This window comes from Pholis gunnellus, assembly GCF_910591455.1.
Source record: "Pholis gunnellus genome assembly, chromosome: 14".
Lineage (NCBI taxonomy): Eukaryota > Metazoa > Chordata > Actinopteri > Perciformes > Pholidae > Pholis > Pholis gunnellus.
Genome location: NC_136541.1, coordinates 15,646,313 through 15,667,732, shown reverse-complemented (window position 1 = coordinate 15,667,732; position 21,420 = coordinate 15,646,313). Strand labels below are relative to the sequence as shown.

General features: G+C 42.6%; 1 protein-coding gene across 1 annotated transcript; it reads right to left on the bottom strand.

Moving 5' to 3' along the window:
* Nucleotides 1–744: 744 nt before the first annotated feature.
* On the bottom strand, nucleotides 745–20,029 carry LOC306706091 (uncharacterized protein; the record flags this gene model as incomplete). Its single annotated transcript, XM_079173000.1, has 46 exons — nucleotides 745–982; nucleotides 1,188–1,360; nucleotides 1,443–1,557; nucleotides 1,641–1,818; nucleotides 1,929–2,138; nucleotides 2,423–2,518; nucleotides 2,719–2,844; nucleotides 3,139–3,213; nucleotides 3,491–3,563; nucleotides 3,894–4,024; nucleotides 4,329–4,511; nucleotides 4,942–4,989; nucleotides 5,161–5,259; nucleotides 5,484–5,564; nucleotides 5,669–5,795; nucleotides 5,903–6,042; nucleotides 6,252–6,350; nucleotides 6,458–6,556; nucleotides 6,745–6,885; nucleotides 7,096–7,182; nucleotides 7,405–7,569; nucleotides 7,801–7,914; nucleotides 8,061–8,211; nucleotides 9,206–9,300; nucleotides 9,461–9,568; nucleotides 9,700–9,789; nucleotides 9,877–10,048; nucleotides 10,217–10,405; nucleotides 10,725–10,795; nucleotides 10,936–11,019; nucleotides 11,273–11,362; nucleotides 11,878–12,054; nucleotides 12,198–12,233; nucleotides 12,331–12,400; nucleotides 12,600–12,641; nucleotides 12,880–12,921; nucleotides 14,780–14,845; nucleotides 16,527–16,589; nucleotides 17,661–17,687; nucleotides 17,851–17,904; nucleotides 18,092–18,154; nucleotides 18,301–18,345; nucleotides 18,623–18,667; nucleotides 18,880–18,969; nucleotides 19,866–19,919; nucleotides 20,024–20,029. 46 exons carry the CDS (start codon nucleotides 20,027–20,029, stop codon nucleotides 868–870), a joined length of 4,605 nt encoding a protein of 1,534 aa, XP_079029126.1. The 3' UTR covers nucleotides 745–867.
* Between the last annotated feature and the right edge of the window lie 1,391 nt (nucleotides 20,030–21,420).

The following is a 21,420-nucleotide window of genomic DNA, read 5'->3' as shown; positions in this document are numbered from 1 at the left end:
GCTGTATGAGTCATAAGCTTTAATCCTTTCCATGCACCATTTAACATGCCGGAACTGAAAATAAATGCTTTTAGACTGAGGGCACAAATGACTCAATATTTGCGTGTGAAAACACAACAACCCAACAATTCCAAAGCGAGAGCGTCACATTTACAACATGCCGCCTCTCCAGGTATCATAGGAACATGTGTGTCATCTGTGACCTCATTTATTTTTACAGCGCCGCATGGATAATTATTTCTCAGTGGCCATGGCTGTCGTCTGCATAAAATCATAACATTTGGTGCATGTTTGTATCCAAGGCACCTTTAGTCACATGGACATGGCAACATAGGAGAATGGCGTTGTGCTTTCATCAATGACGGCACACATGGTCAGAATTTAGGTTCGACCATGGTCAGATGGCCTGCGTTCAACGTGTCACTGACAATTAAAGTAAAACTGAATGAAAACAACACATTTCAAAGAAAAGACTAACTGAATTGGGCACAGTGGTGCTATTGCTACTAGTACAACAACTAGCAGCACCTTTATCACTGCTATTAGCTGGTATTGAGGCCCACGTGTGTCACAGGAATAATTTCACACAGGTGGCCCACCACAGCCTCGATAAGATATGACTCACTAAATGTGTCATTACTTTTAATATGCACTGTTATCAGAGCTTATATAACACCTGCAATCACAGTGATTGGCAATTTGCTTGAAATGTATTTTATTCACAGCTAAGACTCATGAACACAGATTTGTAACTCGCACCAGTGTAACAAACAGATAAACACACGCTACAAACTGCTGAGACTATTTCATCTCACATTTCTCATATTTTCAGATCTCAAATGACATCGAAAAAGAAAATAAGGAATTCTAAAAATTGTCCCCACGTCTGTCATCTGTTGGTTGCCATGGTTTCCTGCAGACCCGACAACGGCTGATGACACTTTGTAGAGAAGGTCCCTTCACTGTGTGAGGAACAGGATTACTATAGGAGAGAACAAAACACACACACACACACAAGCCCAATGTTAGAAATGTCATTAGAAATCATACGTGGGGTTTTTGGTTTTGCAGCTGTTTGTGTCATCACGAAACACCCAACCGTGTGAATAATACAATTTAAACTGCGAAAGAGAGTCATGCCCCATAGCATGCATCCACGACTGTTAACAGAGATGGGAAGAGTTTACCTGAACATGCTGTTGGGGTCCAGGGAGGCCAGCCAGTAGCTATAGGAATCAGGATAGTAGTTACAAGTTCCCCTGCCATGACACTCGATGAACGGCACTTGGCGGAAACTTTCCAGACATGAGCCGGGAGAAACCAGGGGCTGGGAGGAGCCCTCTGCTCCAGCACCCGTTTGCTAGAACGGATGAAGGTCAAGTTACATGAATAATAGCATATGAGAAGAACCAGGTTGAAAAAACAAACAGAGACTTCTTTACCATGACAAATGAGTATCCAGTCCATAGTGACTCCCAGTCTCGGGGACATTCGGGTGTCAGAGTTGTCTGGCTGTGGACGGCTATGACGTTGGAGGTGGTTTCACACACTGAGCACCTAAACCACACATGCATACAGAAATCCACATTAAAACTGCCCCAAGTAATTGATATGTCTATGTGTGCATGCTCCTGCCCCACCTGCTGATGTAGGAGGCCAGAGTATCCCCTGTGATGGAGGCCATGTTGGTAGGCATTGGAGTGTCAGTGGACAACCAGTAGGAGTAGTCGTTACGAGACGCATAGCGGCAGTTACTCTCCGTGTCACAGAACAGGAAGGGCATGGTGGAGAAACGGGGGAGACAGCTTCCCATGGTGCCTGAGAGACGGGGTCACGAAATGACCCAAGCAAACAGCAAAGACACGGGGTTTTTAAGATGCAGACTCTGCACAGTGTTTCTGTTGAGGAAGGAAGGTTTCCGTGCTTACCAAGGTCCTGACCATGAGCTCTCTCGTTTCCATTGATGAAGAGGAAGGAGTAACCAGAGAAGATGAGGCTGGTGCCACGAGGGCAGTCAGGGACACTTGTGCTCTGACTGTGTCTGGCTATCAGGAAACTGTCAACATAACCTGGACCACCTCTGCCTGGCAACCCTGGATGACCCTTGTTGCCTGAGTCTCCAGGTCTGCCTTCTGAACCTGCAGAGGATTAAAAACATTTTTGGGGGGGGTAGGGAGATGTACTTCAGTCTTAGTCACTGCTAACGCTCACTGTTGGACTGAGAAGTGTATTTTTAATATGGAACGTCACCAGGATGGTGTGACACAAGGTTCAGGTCTTCCGCTAAATCCCTCACATGCCCAGTGCAGTGGTCACATGTACTTTAGACGGGCATCACAGCAAATTCCTATAGTTATTATCACGACATAAAATCTGGTCTGCACACACAAACACACCTTTTAACCCACACACATGCACACACCTGGCAGTCCTGCTTGTCCTTTGTCTCCTTTGAGTCCAGTAAATCCAGGATGGCCATCTGGGCTGGAACCACGCTGGCCTTTGACGCCTGGCTGACCTGGGACAGAAATCAATGCCCATCAAGGGACTGGTGTTGGAAATGAGCTTCAGCCATGCACACATATATAAAACATTGCACACTGCTTCAGCAATTGTCAAGGTGTCTCTGTTCTTGTCCCTTACAAATAGAGAGAGAGAAAAAAAAATAGCTCATCTTAAAAATCAATGCATAGATTAAGCTGAAATATTATTTTGGACCTGGTTGTCCTGGTGGTCCTGATGGTCCAGTGTTCCCCGGGGCTCCTCGATTGCCAAAGGGACCAGGTGAGCCAGGAGGTCCTGGTTCATATATCACCCTGGCATATGTTGGATCACCTTTTAATCCTGTAGTGACACAGCAGGAGCATTTGCAAAGCTATTTCCCACAATACATAATGCCTGTGTGCCATGGCTGATCTAGAATGAGTTAATGCCAGTATTGCAGATGGGACAACAGTTAACGTAATCAAGTGCTAGACAGGTAATCTGACGGTGATGGGGCAGAGTATTGCATCTTTGCTGCGAGTCCTAACTGATGTCTGTTAAGATGTGGAAGTGTATTACGTCTGAAAGATAATCACAAGGCTCAGTTTTATTCCTGGTTATTTTGAACAGTAGTAAGACAAACGTTTGCCGCACCAGGTCGTCCATGAAAGCCTTTCATCCCAGGTGGACCAGGAGGGCCAGGGGTGTATCCAGGGTCTCCCTCGACACCTAAAACACACAAGTCATGAATAGATTTTAAGGGAATTGACTTGCCCATCACACCCTATTGCATAAATCCCATTTTATTGGATATCACGGAAGAAAAGTGAAATCTTCTCCGTCCGCTTTGTTTTCTGTACAATTTGTATTTCATCTCAGTTGCGTGAACATAAATGAATTGTTTTTGATGACTGTTACTCTTCTGTGGTGACAGATCTGCTGTTGTCTGGGGAAGAATTCAAAGCGAATACCTGATCTCTAGGCTATAATTGAAATGATAGATTACCAGGGAGCCCATGGACTCCAGGAGGACCAGAATCACCTACTGGTCCCGGGCCTCCAGGTCTGCCTCTTGGACCCTCAGGAGGCAAATGAAACAATGAAAGGTCAAAGATTAGACTTTTGGAAGAGCAGCAAGATTTGGAAGACTGAGCTTCAGTTGTGATACAACTGCAGATGGTGCTTAAAAGTAATCTGATCTTGGTTATTCTGTTGAAAGAAAAGGCACACCTTTTAAACAGATTCTCTAATGTTTTGTTTGTGTATTCTTGTTTGTTTCAATGTTTGTTTGAAAAGAAAATCACACCTCATTTGTTAAATATAAATATGAATGTATAAAATTGGGCTTGACTCTTAATTCTCCTTTGAAAGACTCTTTTTTTCAAAAGATAAATGTAAGGCTCACTTACCGATGGCCCTTGAGGGCCTGGATCTCCTCGTGGTCCACTATAGCCTGGGGCTCCTGTAAGACCTGGGTTCCCTCTGTCTCCTTTTAACCCCGGCACTGTGGGACCTGGAAGGCCAGGTAAGCCACGATAACCTACATATACAGCAGGGAGGAGAGATGATTTAATGATCATGAAAGTACAGATGTGACAACTGAGAACCAAGCAAAGAATATAAGGAACTAATATGTTTAAATATATTTTGGTAGTTTCTTTTGACATTTTTAACAGCATTATGAAGAAAATGGCTACCCCAGAATATCAGGTTACATCCAATATATTAAGAAGAGTTCTATCATGTATAATAACCTCTTGAGTCCTGATATTGTGCTATGATTTAGTGTCACTTCCAGAAAAAGGTATGTGAGACCCTTAAGTCCACCAGCAGTGCATCCTCACCTGGGCCACCAGGATTGCCAGGATGACCGTGGTCTCCTTTTGACCCAGGAACACAAGCCCCTTCCCTTCCTGGTTGTCCTTTCCGACCAGAGACCCCAGTTGAACCTGGAAATCCTCTGTCTCCTATTGGTCCAGGACTCCCTGAGAGAGACAAGCCAGGGGGACCAGGGTTCCCGGGGTGACCTACAGTGTAGAAACATACAGATGTGCACGAATGTCAACAACAGTACTAATCAGCAGTGAAGAATGCTGTTTTTTTTGTTGGTCTCTATCTATATAGACAACATTTTTGTAAAGATTTAAGGTATTAGATCATAATTGTATCATTGTATATTTGATCTAAACCACAATGATGCAAATAGTGATGAGCATGTGTTATATATGGGTATTTGGCATTTAACCTTAGAACATTTTAAGGTTTTTATGAAGGTGTTCGTGAGAAACATGTACACAACAGTCATCATATGGGCACTATCATTACACGTGGAGTGTAAAACCCAGGCCATAAATCTGAGGTTTTTCTCGACCAGTGTCACGCTAAGTATAAAAATATACGACTGACACAATTTTGTAAAATTCTTGAAAAGGATGACGTCATTTACCTGAGACTCACCTTGTTGACCTGTGTCACCACGTCTACCAGGTGTCCCTCCTATAATGTCTACGGAGGAGAGATGGAAGGACAGGTGAGTTTTGTCAGTAGCCATGAAAGACATCTTTTTCTGCAGGCCATACAAAAAATACAGACTATGATGTTTGTAGGTGTGTAATATACAGGATGTGCATGAGCTCATAGAGCCTTGCAAGACTTTTCATACAGGATTCCTCTTACTAGTGTCTCCTTTCTGCCCTGGTGGTCCAGGGATCCCATCCCGGCCCTGATCGCCTTTAGCACCTGGATAACTACCGACACCCGGCAGGCCTGGGTCACCTGAGGCACGAAAAAAAGGAAGGCTGAGGTCAAGCTTCAAAGAAAATACAAATGAAATAGAACAGTGAACAATACCGATACAAGTTCCTTGCCTTTTAAACATGATGAGAGTAAAGATTAGACTGTAGGCAGCACAGGCATGTGTTGTTCATTGATTCAGTAAAATATAAGGGTTCCTTCTTTAATATAATATTTAAAATCAAGTACTTCTAAAGAGGCTTTACCTGCCGGTCCATTGGGTCCTGTCCGTCCTTTGTTTCCTGGAGGTCCATCTGAACCTTTAAGCCCTTGATAGCCTGATGGACCTGGAAGAGCAGGGTGAGGGTCAGGAGAGAGGTGAGAGGTTAACCGATTATGAGCAAAACATTCAAAAATCATAAATTGCCTTATTTTCATGACCAGTAGTAACCATTTAGTCCATCTGGCCCTGGGTTTCCTTTGGCTCCACGGTTTCCTGGTAAACCTAGAGGTCCAAAAGAACCAGGTTCCCCTTTCTGACCCTTCATCACATAAGGATTGGTTGATCCTGGTTCACCCTGAGGACAAGAAGAGCGACAAAGAGGAGAAGAGAGAGAAATCATCATTATTTTCTTATTTTACGACATTGTACTCTACAAAGACTTTCTACACCAGTGATTTGTACCTTTTGTCCTATTGGTCCAGGCCATCCATACCCATTGTAATTTGGCTCTCCATTAATGCCTTTGTTACCAGTTGGACCTGGTGCACCATCTGGACCTGGCCCCCCAAAGATTCCTTGATCTCCTTTTATTCCCCTTGGGCCTGTGAAGGTTAAAACAAAAAAGATATTTTTGGTAAGATACATTGAAAGAGACCTTGATATCTACAGCTGCAGTTGTGTACTACTAGATTGTTAAAAATATACATTTTACACCTATGTTGTGACCCTTTAATGGTAATCTAAATCTGCAAATGTAGAGCTATTTAGTAGTATTACTATACTTTCATTTGTGAGCCCGTTTAGGGCTTACCTGGAGGCCCTTTGACTCCTGGGTCTCCTGGAGCTCCAGCAGGTCCTCGACTTCCTCCTGAGAGAACTAGTCCATCAACACCTGGATCACCTGGAGGACCTGGACAGAGAAAGGCACACAGCACAAATTAAGTCTCAAAACTTGATGATTTAGTGAACCAAAATACTCACAATTATATAGTTACAAATGTGAAACTAAATTCAAACCTCTTTGTCCAGGACCCCCTGGTGCTCCAGCTGTCCCTCTCCGCCCTTTTGGTCCAATACTTCCAGTATCTCCATTGGCACCAGATAGACCCGGGTAACCTGACAAAGTACAGATAGAGTTATAGGCTACACTAAACAATATCACAGTACGACTCACAAAGACTGCATTTATGACTTCACATGTCCTGAGGTACCAAAATCTGAGTTAAAAAAAGATCTCAAAAAACATTTGAGTTATAATGGTTTGTGGAATGATATTTTAATGGGAAAAGTTTACTAAAGCTTACCTGGATTGCCAGGGTCCCCTGGGGGCCCAACAGCGTCTATTGGTTGTGGTGATGCAAGGCCTGGAGGACCTCTGGGACCTGGTTCACCATTCATACCTGGAGGGCCCCAGGAACCCCTGGCTCCATCTGGGCCGGGGCCACCTGGAAACAATCATGGGGGCGTTGACTCCATCATACTGTAACTGTACACCTCACATAAAATTACAGCGAATCAACCATTGTTTCAGTTCTGACGCAAGACTTTTTAACTTTCTTAATCTATCTATCTATGTTAAAACATGTGTAGTTGATATATGGTACAGTGATCCATTTGTATGTGAAGGTGTGTGTGTGTTTGCATTTGTGCTTTACCTATTTGGCCTGGTGGTCCTATAGTTCCAGGCAACCCATCTGGTCCATATCCTGGTAACCCATCTGGTCCAGGGTCTCCTCTCAGTCCTGAGGAAATGCAAATGAAAACAAGCTGTAAGTCTACAAATACATACAATATTCTACAATATAATGGATATAATGTTTGCTGATATATCATAATATGGTTAAGGCAGGGAATACCAACAAATAATTCAAAAGTTGACCACCTTCACTTCATATCTGTCATGTATTAAAGAATCAAACATACTCAAACGCCTTTTAGCCTGTCAGAGAAACAATGCCGTATACCTGGTTGACCGGGCAGGCCGTTTTGTCCCTCGATCCCTTTCTGTCCAGTGAGCCCACGTGAACCTGGCACTGATGGCCCAAGAACACCAGGTTCACCGGGGACGCCAGGACGACCAAACCCTGGCAAACCTGGGTTCCCCTTCTCACCGGGGGAGCCATTGGGTCCTGGAAGAGGAGAGACAGGGGGACAGAACAAAATAGAGGTGGGGAGCAGAGGACAATAGGGAGGTAAGGGGATGATGAAAAAGTCTTTATTCTGTCTAAATTTGTTGGACAGCGTTGAATTATGGGGAAGACATTTCCACAATTTGTCCTTTTTTATCTTTCACCTTCTGCATTCTTTGTCCCTCTGGAGCTGTCAGATAAGTACATCACATGACTTCAATATGCACTGACCTGGATGTCCTGGATACCCATCTGGTCCTTGTGGTCCCCTTGGCCCAGGTACACCACCTTTACATGAATCTTTGTTACCAGGTAGTCCTGGGGGGCCTACAGAACCTTTACTTCCTGTACGTAACATAGAATCAAGCACTTAATAGATGTCTTTGTATGAATATGTATGATTGAATGCACATGTGTCTGTGTTTGAACCATACAAGTATTGCTGTCTCTCTGCAGGCTGCAGATTTATATATGATTCATGAGTACTGTACCCTTTTCTCCTGGAAAACCTAGATTTCCATGTACTCCTGGGTTACCAGGTTGGCCAAGGATCCCAGGATCTCCTACGGGCCCCTGAGCTCCGTCTTCTCCTGGAGGCCCAGGGCGTCCTGGGGGGCCACGGTGTCCAGGCCCACCGTCACCCTGAGTATTTATTTATTCATATTGACACATGTGCTTGCAGTATGCCATTGTTCTAGTGCTGTGCAATTTGTCTATCATGACTTTTCACTTTACTGTCAAACACAGAGAAACTATTATCTGCATAGAAGTCAGAGGGAGCTGTCTGTGGTACTGAAACAGCTGTCTGTTCCTGTTGAAGAGTCCTTAACAGGGGTGAACTTTTATTATACTCTATACATCATTTATGGCAGCAAAAGGTGCTACAGAGACACAAAATCAATTTTAAAAAAAACAAATGAAATACTACCGAACGTCTTGGATGTCCTGCAAATCTGTTACTTCCTTACAAAAGGTGGGTCTTTAGCGATGATTTTAATCTGCCCTAGTAAATATAACGTACAACCAATAAAGTCATGACACTTTTTTAAAAAAATCTCACTTTTCTGCTTGTTCTCTTAATTAAACCAAACTGATATTCTCTCCATAACAGACGTAACACTTAACACACAACATCTCCATAACACTTACCATTCTAATGTCCGTATAACATAAATTGAACCACAGCCACGAGCCGGTTAGCTTAGCACAAACACTACCGGTAAAATAATACGCATAATACTGGTAGTCAGATTTTGTTGCCTTTGGACAGAGCCAGGCTAGTTGTTTACTGATTTCAAGTCTCTAAACTATACGACTACAGACTTTAGCTTCCTATTCACTGTTTCGAGATCTTCTCATCAAGCTCTCTGTCTAATCTCCCACAACAGAAATGACATCATATTCAGACAGATATCATTACAAGGGACCTTTGAGATAACATATCTTCTGTTTTACATCTGCATATGCATTACAGTGTAAACCCTGGAGTCAGGTGTTAAAACAGTAAACCTTTAGTTTTACTTTTTACTTTGCTTTCACATAAATGGCCAATACGGTACTATATATATATTTAATGCAGATGTATACTACTACATAGTAGACAAAATACATGGCAGATTTTGTTTGTGTCTCTGACCTTCAGTCCTGCAGCGCCAGGAAGGCCTTGTGACCCTGGCCGACCGGGCAAGCCCCTCCCTGGAAAGCCTAGGAGACCTGGTTGCCCCTTGTCGCCTGACCAACACACACACACACACACACACACACACACACACACACACACACACACACACACACACACACAAATACATTGTATAGAATAGAAGAACTGAGAATCTTGAATTTGTTATCTGCTTGTCTTTTTTTGGCTTGAGCTCCAAAGCACATGGATTACCTTTCTGTCCAGGGATCCCCGGCCTTCCAGGAAATGACACCTCACCACGTTCTCCTTTCTGTCCTCGAAAACCTGGTACTCCTGGGGTACCTGGTGCTCCGTGACGACCTGGATGTTTGTTGGTAAGTATGAGACACGCTCTATTGATATATTGTATGGTAACTTAAAGACCATCCACCCATTCATCCTTACATTTATATATCCACCCGTTAATCAATCAGTCATACAGCTATGCTTACCTGGGCTTCCAAGTGAACCAGGCAGACCTTTAAATCCAGGCGGTCCAGGAAGTCCTATGGTGTGGCTGTGGCTAGGTTCGCCTTTCTGGCCTACCAATAAAGGAGTGAGAGAAGAAAGGATTCTATCTTGTGTGTTTATGTATAAGTGTCTGTACATTGGTCAATGTGTTTCTTTACCGGGAATCCCAGGTTGTCCTAGCAGGCCAGGTACCCCAACATCTCCTGTACTTCCCGGCAGTCCAGCAGGTCCATATCCCACTGGCCCGGGGTAGCCGACTGGGCCTGGTCTGCCTAAAGGCCCAGGTGGTCCTGGGAAACCACGGTCTCCCTCTGCACCATGGAAAGGATACTAGAGACAAAATGGAGAACTTATTCCAACAGCCACTAAAAGTACATAATCTGTTGGATTGGATTGTGCACATGTCTGAGAATTTAAGACATTTTAAACATAAACATGTGACACAAAATGGCAAAAATATATGGCACATCAAGCCGAAGTCTGTCAAAACCTTCTCACCGAATCCCCTGGAGGTCCTTGATCGCCCTTCCGACCAGGTAGTCCAGGAAACCCAGGGAGGGCATCTGCACCAGGTCTGCCAGGCTGTCCCGGGTCTCCTTCCTCTCCCTTTATCCCAGGACTATTGTAGGAATATGAGTCACCCTTTTGTCCTGGTGGGCCTTGAAATCCCATTTGACCAATAGGACCCTTCAGAAAAGAACTATTGTTTACAAGTGTTTGTAAAAAAAAAACAAAGCAAAACAACAACAAACTACAGTGGAAACCGCTTATGAGGAACATGGTTACAGTGACCAACCGTTTATATGGATTAAAAAGCTCGGGACAGAATCATTCCTATAAATGCTCTTTAAATAATGTGCTTATAGTAATCAAGTAGTCCACTTACAGAGTTAATTTAGGGTCTTTTCATACATTTCTTTAAACTTTACTCCCATGATACTTTGCCTCGCAGTAACCCGTCAGCGTCCGATTTACACTATACATTTTGTAGGACATGCTTTCTTACTGGTCTTCCAGGTAAGCCACTAGGTCCTGGGAAGCCTGGATCACCTTTAGCACCTGGTCCTTGATTATATCCTGAGCGACAGAAAGATATAGAATGTCTGCTCCAGTTTCAAACATTTCATACTCTCCAGTATTTCCAGTAAAACTTAAAAAGAGGAAGAAGAAGGACGGATTTGGTAGAATCGGTGTTTTCTTGAAGTGAACGTATTTACCAGGGATGCCAGGTGGGCCTCGTGGACCCGGTGGTCCTGGGAATCCTGATCCGATACACTCATAACAGGGCTCCCCCTTCACTCCTGAACAAAGAATAACCATAGGAACATTTTTAGTGAGTCCCATTCATGTTACACAATATTATGTTTGCGGAACGTTTTCTTTTTTTTACTCTCTCTAGTCCATCAAAGGGCTGCATGAACTGCTGTGTAGCAACAACTGCACATTGTAGCCTCCAAGCATAGCTTATTACCAAGACGGAATTAGCAGGTCAGAAGACATCTAACAAATTAAATGGTAGCAATTCATTTCGGAATGATGCTTATAGTTTCCCACCTTTCATTCCAAAAGTCCCATCATATCCCATGGGTCCAGGCATACCTCGTGTTCCCTTCATTCCTGGGAGACCTTTGGTAATCCTGTTAGCTACAAGCAAACATCAACAACACTCATCAGTCTACTAGTTAGGATGTCCCAGAGTTGCCACATTTATTCCAAAAAGTGCTTTTCTTTTTAACATGTAGTGTCAGATACATGTTGGCTTATTTGTTCAACACAAAGCCTGACACTTTTTTCCATGAAATAAAGGTAAAATGTTTTTGTGGATTACTGTAAAAAGAACTGCGGATGTTTTATCTTTTACATAAAAGAAAAAAAAGATGTCAAATGATCCCATGTAGACATATTTGTCTGGTAACTGTCCTCAGTCACAGCGTAGAAGCCTATAGAATAGAAGATTTAAAAAATGAAAGCTTTACTAAACAGAAAACATACAGTACTATCACACATGCAAGAAGTGTGTTGAGTTAATCAAGATATTTGAAATAACTACCGGTATTACTGAAAGTGGGAGAAATACCAGAAGTAGTATTATCAGTGGTAGTAGAAGTAATAGTAGTTTAGATTAAATCACTTTTTAGAAGGAAGACATTTACACATACTTCTGTCTTCAGGAGGTCCAGGTGGGCCCTGATCCCCGGGAGGCCCTTGATCCCCATCATCCCCATCTGTACCTAGGAGTCCCGGATAAATATCCCCTGGCTCCCCAGGGTCCCCTTTGGGGCCTGGAAACCCATTGGGACCACTAGGGCCTGGCACATAAATCCCAGATGAATGGCCTGTGTATTGTAAATTCAGAGACTGTCAGCAACATATTTAGGGAAACCAAAAGTCATAGCTGGTTATACTGCACCTTTTAAATACAGTACAGAGTGATAGGGAGATAGAGAGATAGGATGAGAATAGCCTCTTCGCTACACACCTGGAGGTCCATCAGGTCCAGGGAATCCTTCAACACCTGAGAAAAGCATGGTAACTCGTGTTATTTCTGTATTAGAGTCACTGTACTGATCATTTTAATGGGCTAATTATTACACAGCATTATGTTCATCTACCTTGACGACCAGGGAGCCCAGGTGAGCCCGGGAAACCCGGATCTCCGCGGTACCCTTTGAGTGGCTCAGTCAAAGGGCCAAATATCTATCAACAAAAACCACAGGGGGCACATAGTGAAATCCTGAATCATCAAGAACAGTGGGATTTAATTGTGATGTAGAACACACTTTTACTGAATATTAATTCTTAAAACACAGCATTGGAAACGGGCTTAAAAATACCATAAAGTTCAGGAGTACTCAGTAGAAAATCATCAAAATGAACTCACATCTCCAGGTGGACCATGGGGACCCCTATCTCCCTTTTCACCCTAAATATTGGAGTAAACAATCAAAGGATGATGACACAAAGCACACCAACCCATTAAAAGCTTGTTTCTGGCACTAACAGATCACTGACCGTCCCTCCTGGTGTCCCCGGATATCCTGGTTCACCTGTGGGGCCAGGCCATCCCTAAAGAAAATGATGTTGTATTCAAAAGCCACACACATAATAACATAATGACTCTGCATACATATACACATTCATATGATTGTAGAACAGTGTACCCTAGATGATCGTCCGGGATCGCCATCCTTCCCTGGCTTTCCCTGCAAGGACAATTGAGGACAGCAGTGAGGAACAGACAGGTTCTGCTTTCTGTAAAGAAATAGTTTACGAAGGTCCTCGGGCATCCTTTAATTCATTTCACTATCAAAAGTGTTGTTTTGGTTGGCATCACATGGCAGCAGTCATGAAAGCAGTAGTCATGGATTGGGGGGGGGCGGCCCCTCTTTCATTACATATGGAGCGATGTGATTAGCAGGGGCCCCTCTCTTAAAAGCAGTGCTTCAGTTCAGGTGCATGCCACGAGCTTTCAAAATAAAGAAATAAAATAATTTCTAAAAAAATGACAGTTTTGAATCTGCAGCTGAGACGTCCTTGCTGTCTTCATGTTAAATGAAAAAGAGAAAAATGTGGCGATACCATGTTGGCCCCTTTAGGAACGCTGTCAATGTATTTGCAGGGCTTGGCAAAGCTGTACCCTTCTCTCTTCTGTCCCAATAGTTCAACCCTCTCCCTTCTTTCAGAGCAGCCTTCACTGTAGCTGGGTGGGCCTAGGGTGTAGTGGTGAAACTGTGCACTGTAACTTGGACTGAAGCTGTATTTTTAACAAAATAAATGTAGAAATGGTTTAAGGCCATTAACTTGATATAAAGTTTGCAGGTGATACTACCATCATTGGCCCGGATTACGAACAATGGAATCAATAACCTTGCATAGTGTTGCTCAGACAACAACCTACTGCTAAAGGTCAGTAAAACCAAGAAGCTGATTGTTGAATTTAGAGAAAAGAAGGCAAGGACTCACAAACAACCTGACATGGTCACCACACATCTCCATCCTGGTGAAGAAAGCTCATAAACGTCTGTATTTCTTAAGGAAACTTAAAGAGGGCCAAATTCCCGTGCCAAGTTCTTGTTAACTTTCACGGAGGAAGCATCCTGACTGGGATGTGCATGGCCCAGAACAGGAGTGCTCTACAGCGGGTGATTAAACCGGCTCAGTACATAATTGGCGCCTATATCTACTGAGCATCAGTGATATTGGTGACCTGAAACACCTCGGAGGTGTCCACGCTTCTCGAGCGATCTCGTGACATTGTGCGAATCCAGCTGCCGTGCGAGGTGCAAGGTAACCCGTGAAGAGCCCAAAGGATATTTAAAGTCAATACCCACCTCAGCAACAGCCTGTCCGCCCTGCTGCCATCTGGCAAGCGTTACAAAAGCATCAGCAGCAGCTCATTTCCTCAGGCTATGAGACTAATAAATTCATCCTCCAACCTCCACTGATAACATAAAGTGTTACAGTGTTTTTCTTACGTAGCAAAATGGGTCGTTGCATAACCCTATTGTACAATAACAGTCAAATAACCTTGTATTCTTGATCACACCTGCGCACACTAAAATTAGCTTTAAATTATTCACGAAGCCATTCACTTGGCGACATAAATCACAAGTAAACACGCGTATCACTTTACATGCTATCAAGCAAACCCCCGGTTGGCTGAGTGCCTCCCAACACTACTGTCTATCCTCCAGGTGTTGCTCATTACTACATTTAACTGACAGAGGAACAATGAATAAGGGTCTGGTTTCTTATTTGTTGTTATCCCCTTTCTTGTGTTGCAAAGGGGCAAATCACGTTGAGTTTAATGCTGCATTACTGCCCTCTGCTGGCTGGTCATCCTTTTTCTCAGGCTGTTCCCAAAGTGTTAACTGGTGGCCCTTCAATGCAAAGAGATGCGGTGAATCATCTCATCTTTGTGGGGAGAAAGATATGGTGCAACAGTCGAATAGCAAAGCAAATGATTGTTTTTGGACACCACTACATTTCATACGTAGGCACAATCAGACAGGGAGGCTTAAATGCGAGGTGGAATGGAATAAATAGTATGTAGTATCTTACTTCTGGACCCTCCAGTCCTTTGTCTCCCTTTGCTCCTTTGTTGTAATGGCCATAACCTGGGTCTCCCTGAGAACAGATTGAAAGGAGAACAGGGATCCGAGAGATAAATACACAGCACCAACAAGGCAGAACAAACATCTGAAAGGAGATCTAAAAAAATCAAAGATCCCAAAATGGCATTCATTGAGTATAAACTTACTGATTCACCCTTGCATCCTTTTATTCCTATGTCTCCTTTGCCTCCTTTTGCACCCTGAATAAGACATAAACCTCAGGTTATGGTTCAGTAGTTGCAAAGACGTCAGTCGCCTTCCAGTCCGTCCAACATTTTGATCCCGAATAGACATTAGATATTTTAATAACTATAATTAAAACATGACAATGAAATTTACTGAGCACATTGATGCTGCTGCGAGAATGAGTCTTTCCATTTTGGACACACTGGAGCTTTTTCTCTTACACCACAATCAGGTCACCACATCAGCAGACTCCTTATCAGATCTTTTTTCCCTTTTCTTCCTTTTATTTCTTCCATTTTCATGAAAGAGAAATTAGCCCGTCTGGCCAGTATTGTGAACCTTGACTAAATACGAGTTTAACAGCCTGCTGTTCTCACAGCCCCTGCAAAATGTGGAAACTGCTCCAGCTTGTGAAGTGTGACACCATTAGGCTTAGTGGCTATGTCTCAAATGGACTTTATAGGCACATTCAGGACAGTGCAAGGTTGCTGCAATACTATATTGGAAAACCACACCCTGGAATATATAATATATAAATGCTGCTGCTGATTTCACCTCAGTCTTGTACTCTACCTTTAACAAGAGACTCTCAGTGAAAAACTCCTTGATCCGACCCCGCGGCCCCGGTGGGCCTTGTGGTCCTGGTCTCCCCTATATTAAGCAAATTGAGATCATCCGTAAACATAAATAAGATATAATGCGCACGTTATGATGAAAATGTTATCATTGTGTTATTGAAATGGTGAGAGATAAATAAATACGATGCTACATCCTCTCCTCTTTAAGTGAATGAACCCTTGATACTGTAACAGTGTTTCTAAAAGATAAATTACCTGTGGTCCACGAGGTCCTGGGGTAGCACCTATGCCTTCTTGACCCTGTAGGATGGGAAAGCCGTTGTAACTTGTTTATATAACTAACCTGTTCTCTCAGTCTTTCTCAGAAACTCACATTTTTCTCTCAGTTTGGTTTTGGTCGGGCTCCCACGTTTACCGTCTTTGTTGATACAGAATCGCACGGATGGGTTTAGACTGCCCCTCATCTAATACACTACGTCTTATCACCACCGTTTTCACTGTGTGAAAAGAGTCGTATCACATGTAGATGTTCACACTACATTCCAAAATACTGCCCTGCCAAGTAACAAGCACTGTGTTCCAAACAGCAGTAATCACTAAAACAACAGAAATGTGTTCCACTGTCCCGGGTAGTGTGAACACTGCTTACTATGATAATTGAAGACAAAACAAAGAAGCCCAGCTGCGGTTTTTACTGTGACCCCCAGTAAATACTTAGACTCATTATCACAAGTATAAGCTGTCAAACACGTACATACATATCTAAAGTATTCATCCATATATCTTTAAGCATTACCTTTGATCCTGGATACCCAGAACGACCAGGAAACCCCTGTTCATAAAGAATGCAGTTATGCCAAACATCACACAATAAATATTCCAGGGTGCCATATGTACTCTGTGCAAGACAACCCAAAAAACGTTACTCACGTCAGAGCCCCGTGGTCCAGAGTCCCCTGGTAGTCCATCCTCTCCAAGGAAACCTGGATTTCCCTAAAATACACATAAATATAGAAAGAAAATCAAATCTAATACTACTTTTTATATCTCTACTTTTTGGGAAATGTCTTTAACTGTGATGGAAAATATTATAGAAACAGAACGCCATTAGTATTAATGTAATTTCAAATAGTTACCCGCCCTCCGTCCCTCCCTGGTGGCCCAGGTGGCCCAGGTGGCCCTGGTATTGCATTCACTGATACCCGTGATTCACCCTGTGAAGTAAAGGAAGTCAGTTTATTTAATATGTTGTTGTAAAAAGTCCTGAATGTAGTGTTACAATACTTGATGATTACAGGTATGTAGTAGTACTGCATGGAATATGTAATAATTCTTCATAGTTGTAGTTCACAGTTGGGCTCTGCAGGATTGATCTTTATGTATCTGGGCACTTGACATGAACGCATGGGTTCAGAATTAGAACGAGGGGCTGCCTCTGTCGGAGATGACTCTGTCTCATCATGCATACTGTCATTGAGGTGTCTGTGAACACTTTCTTCCCAGAAGTGTTTATTTTGCCATGGACTTGTCCAACAGTAGTTACGGTATAGTACTGTTTGTGATGCCATAGGTGAAATGAAAGCACTTTTGATCCAGTTCATAGTGCAAAATCAAATTTAACACACACGGTAAAATTACAGCCTATTTATGGATCACAATGCTCTCAAGCAAAACGTACTTTCTGATGTAGTACGCCTATAATGTACACTCTAGTAACACTACATGAAAAGTATTTGTCCTGGAAATTAGATTTGAGAATGAACACATTTATTGCTGTAAATAAAAGTGGAAGGATGGACTTGATAGAAGTAACAAAACAAAGAAAAATCTTTAAACAAGTTATTGGTCTCACGTGAACTACGGACTAAATGAGCTCTGGGAGCTTGGGGAGGCCGAGAGGGCGCCTGCTAGTGCAGCATCATGTTTTTCTTGGTGCATCAGGATCCTGCTAATAAACTCCTTGAAAGGCAGTAATTGCTGAGCCATTCTGCAGTTCCGCTCTTCTCCAAATACAAAAAAGTACTAAACAGCTGACCGTGGGTGGCGCAGCATACATTTTATTACCTTAGGTCCAGGCAGGCCAGGTGGACCCTGTAAAGTAAAGATAAAGCTGAGGGAACAAACAGTTCTCATATTCCTTGATGGTTCATTTTAAGTACAGCACTAAGCAAAACACTAAAGTTGTTAAGAGCAGTAACAAATCACAACACTGTATCTGATTACGAAATAATTAAACATAACATAAAGAACTTACTGCACTTCCATCGCTGCCATAGACGCCGGGAATACCAGGAGGTCCCTCTTCTCCCTAAAAGTATAATGTGTTCAAAGTATGCAAAAACTGGTTCAAACTGGGGCAAAAACTGGTTCATGGTTGTGTAAGAAGAAAGTGTAATTGAAAAGCCCTCGACTCAAAGCTCCGCAGTGCGAGCGTCTGACAAATGAGCTGAAACTATCACATGAAAGACATACTGAAATATGAAATATTTTCTCACATCAGTTCCATTGCAGCCGTGGACCCCTGCGGGTCCTGGAGGCCCTTGTAGACCTGGGATACCCTGTAAGAGCATAATCAGCGGAAGTTAAAAAAAAAAAAAGTAACAAGCATCTTTAAACATATTATACGGGGACATGCACTTACACAATACAGAAATCAGATGATGAACAGAGTGAAACTGATGGATGAGAGAGTAAGATAGCTCACCGGTAAACCATGAGACCCAGCAAACCCTTCTTTGCCCTCGGGTCCCTGTAATGACAGTAACAAAACCAGTACACATTGTAAAAGGCACTCAGGAGCTATGCTTGCACTTTGTCTGTACACATACCAGGGTTCCCACACATTTTTATGGACATAATTTCAAACGTTTCTCACAACTTTTCCAGGTTTTCAAAGAAGGCGGGAACCCTGTTATACATGTTATACACAAGCCATGTTAAACATGAATTTAGTTATGTCTACACACTGAGACCAGATCATATATACACAGAAAAAGACACAAGCTTGGATAGCACAGTTATGTTACCGGATCGCCTTTTGGCCCCTCCCGTCCATCAGGCCCAGTGTTGCCCTGTCAAAGACAGAAACCTGTAATTAATCTTTGTGATCTGGAAAGATGTAGTACAAGCACAACTAAAAGTGATGTGTGGTAAACAAGGATAAAGTGTAATTCAGCACAGTCGATACGCAATTTGAGTCAAGGTTGCCCTCTGACAACAGCGTTGGATTGGATGATATACATATTATACAGACGGAGCTACAAGAGCCCGGCTGAAATTCTACCTTTGGTCCCGAAGGCCCAGGATGACCATCTGATCCACGACGGCCCTCTGTCCCCAAGGGACCTGGAACTCCTGGAAAACCTTTGTCTCCCTGTGAGTATATGTGAAAGAAAGAGAGAGAGAGAGAGAGAGAGAGAGAGAGAGAATCACAGGTTTCTGTGTTTTTTAGCTGATCATGGTTGAAAATATAAGCTTTTTTACTACTAAGATATTGCTACTGGAAACAAACATATAACAGCTAACAGTAATAGTTGAAATTGTTCGTATTGAAAGACCTGTTAAACACTTTGTGGGTGATGCTTTTGACAGTGATTTTCAACAAAGTGATAATGAAAACAATCCCCATTGAAGGTCAATAAACACATTTTGTAAATATTACAAATACGTAGTCTTGAGTTGTTTAGCTGGACACATGGAAATAGACGCATTGTATGTTTATTTTCTCTTTGCCATGAATTTCAAATATACAGATTTTACAGTCAAATTAATTTTTGCAGTCCATTACTGAGGGAGAGCTGCATTAGACTAAAGAGGTTTCATGTGTTCTGCTCTCTCTGCTTTCAGCTAACTGCAGGTTGATTAAAAATGAAACAGCTGGTCTCTCTTGAAAAGGCTAAAATACTTATAAAGATTGTTGACACACTAAAAAAAAGCTGTGAATGCAACTAAGATCTATCAAGATCTGACTAGTGTAGCACCGGGCAGCTGCACCTGAGGCGTTTTGATTGTGATAAATTGCTGTACAGCGTGGTGTTTTTAGGTTTGACAGTCGCGCTGTAAATCTGTCAGATCTGCTTCACCGATGATAAATGAATCATAGTATCTAAGTGGTAGTAGCAACAAATACAAGTGGCCTTTTCCCACAAAAGACATTTTGCCATGTCAGTAGGAAATGCAAAGTAAAAAGTCACATCAAATATGAATAGTAAACCCCAGTGTTGATGAATTCTACGTGTGTGTTACACAGACAACAGATGATCCACTCACCCTGCTGCCTTTCACTCCATCACAGCGGCACCTTGATGTCCCATTGCACACACACTAAAAAAAGAAAAAATTGTAACAGTGTTCAATATGTATTGTGTAAGTGCCCAATTAATTCAAATTTGTATCCATTTAGAAAGCAGTGGTTCCCAAATGTTTACGGTCATGCCCCCTTTCTTGGAAGAAAACCATGCTTCCCCATACCGCTGTAAACCAGTTTCATTTATATCAACCATATTGTGGAAACTGGAAACAAAAGGAGTCACGTTTAATGGCTCTATATCCCAGAGGAGGGTCCACCCCACAGGTGTGTTGCACAATCAACCGCAACTTTTACAAACACTGTGTCGATCGAGAATGTGTTATTTGTTATTTTGCGCAGTGAAGGGAGTTTACTTTGGGAGGATTTGTGGAGGATTCATGGAAGCAATTTTCCAAAGCATTCATAAATTCTCCTCTGTTAAACCTCCTTACAGTGGAATTTAAAGGCTGTAAACATTTCTGCTTATCAGCAGAGGAAAAGGCTCAGAGAGGCTAATGGACAAAAAATCTAGAGCTACAGTAATAGTTAAATGAATGTCTCTGCTAACTTTTCTGACGCTGTGAGGCCTGTTTTGCTTATTTTCCCACTACCATATCCTGTCCCCTTTTTCCATGACCTTCCATAAAAAGGCCCACCAACATAGCACAGTGGAGTGAATACTGTACACAATGAAGTTAATGCACAAACAAGACTGCAAAAAAAAAAAACCTGCTTCTCTTCAGGACAAGAGATGTTTGAAGTTAAGCACAGACATTTCAGTTACAAACAGATCACAGCCTTGTATACGTGAGTTGAGGCTGTGTATATGGCGCTCGCATTGTACACAACAGGAAACATACTGTTACAGAATGATGCTGCTCTCCTATAAACAGTGATTCTGTGGATTTTTGTGTGGGACCTTGGGGAGCTTCAGAAAGAGAAAGGTAAAGTTATCTTAAACAGCATTAAATATACAAGAAGAAAATTCATTTGTGCGATGCATTGCTTAAAAGGGCAAGTTGAAACAGTTATGATAAAAGCTGAGTGGTGAACACACTGCTAGGTTTTTCTTGAACAAAGCTCACAGATAAACCATTGTAGCTCAGCAGCTAATCAAATCTCTGCAGTCTAATATGGAAATGGATTACAGGAAGGTGTCTCCAGTGTGTACAGCGTGAAATAGAAGCACTACTGCAAAAAAAGACAGTACAATTCAGTGTTTGCATTGCAATATCCAGATAGGAGTCTGTGATGTTCGCTAAATCAAATCAGCTCTCTTGACAATTTTGTGTCAGTAAGAAAAAAGGTAAATCTCTTACATTTTTGGCCCCAGTGCCCATCAGCATCACAGCAAGCAGGATGAGAGGAACTCCCAACATTGGCCTCCCCATCGCTCTGTTCTTGCTCCAGTTACCGCAGACACCGCGGCGGTGTTGAAATGTCTTTTTTCAGCGTCTTCCTCAGCAACCACCCTTCACATTACACTCATCCCCGGCTGTACTGTGGGTGATGTTAGGTCATGGCTTCAGTTAAATT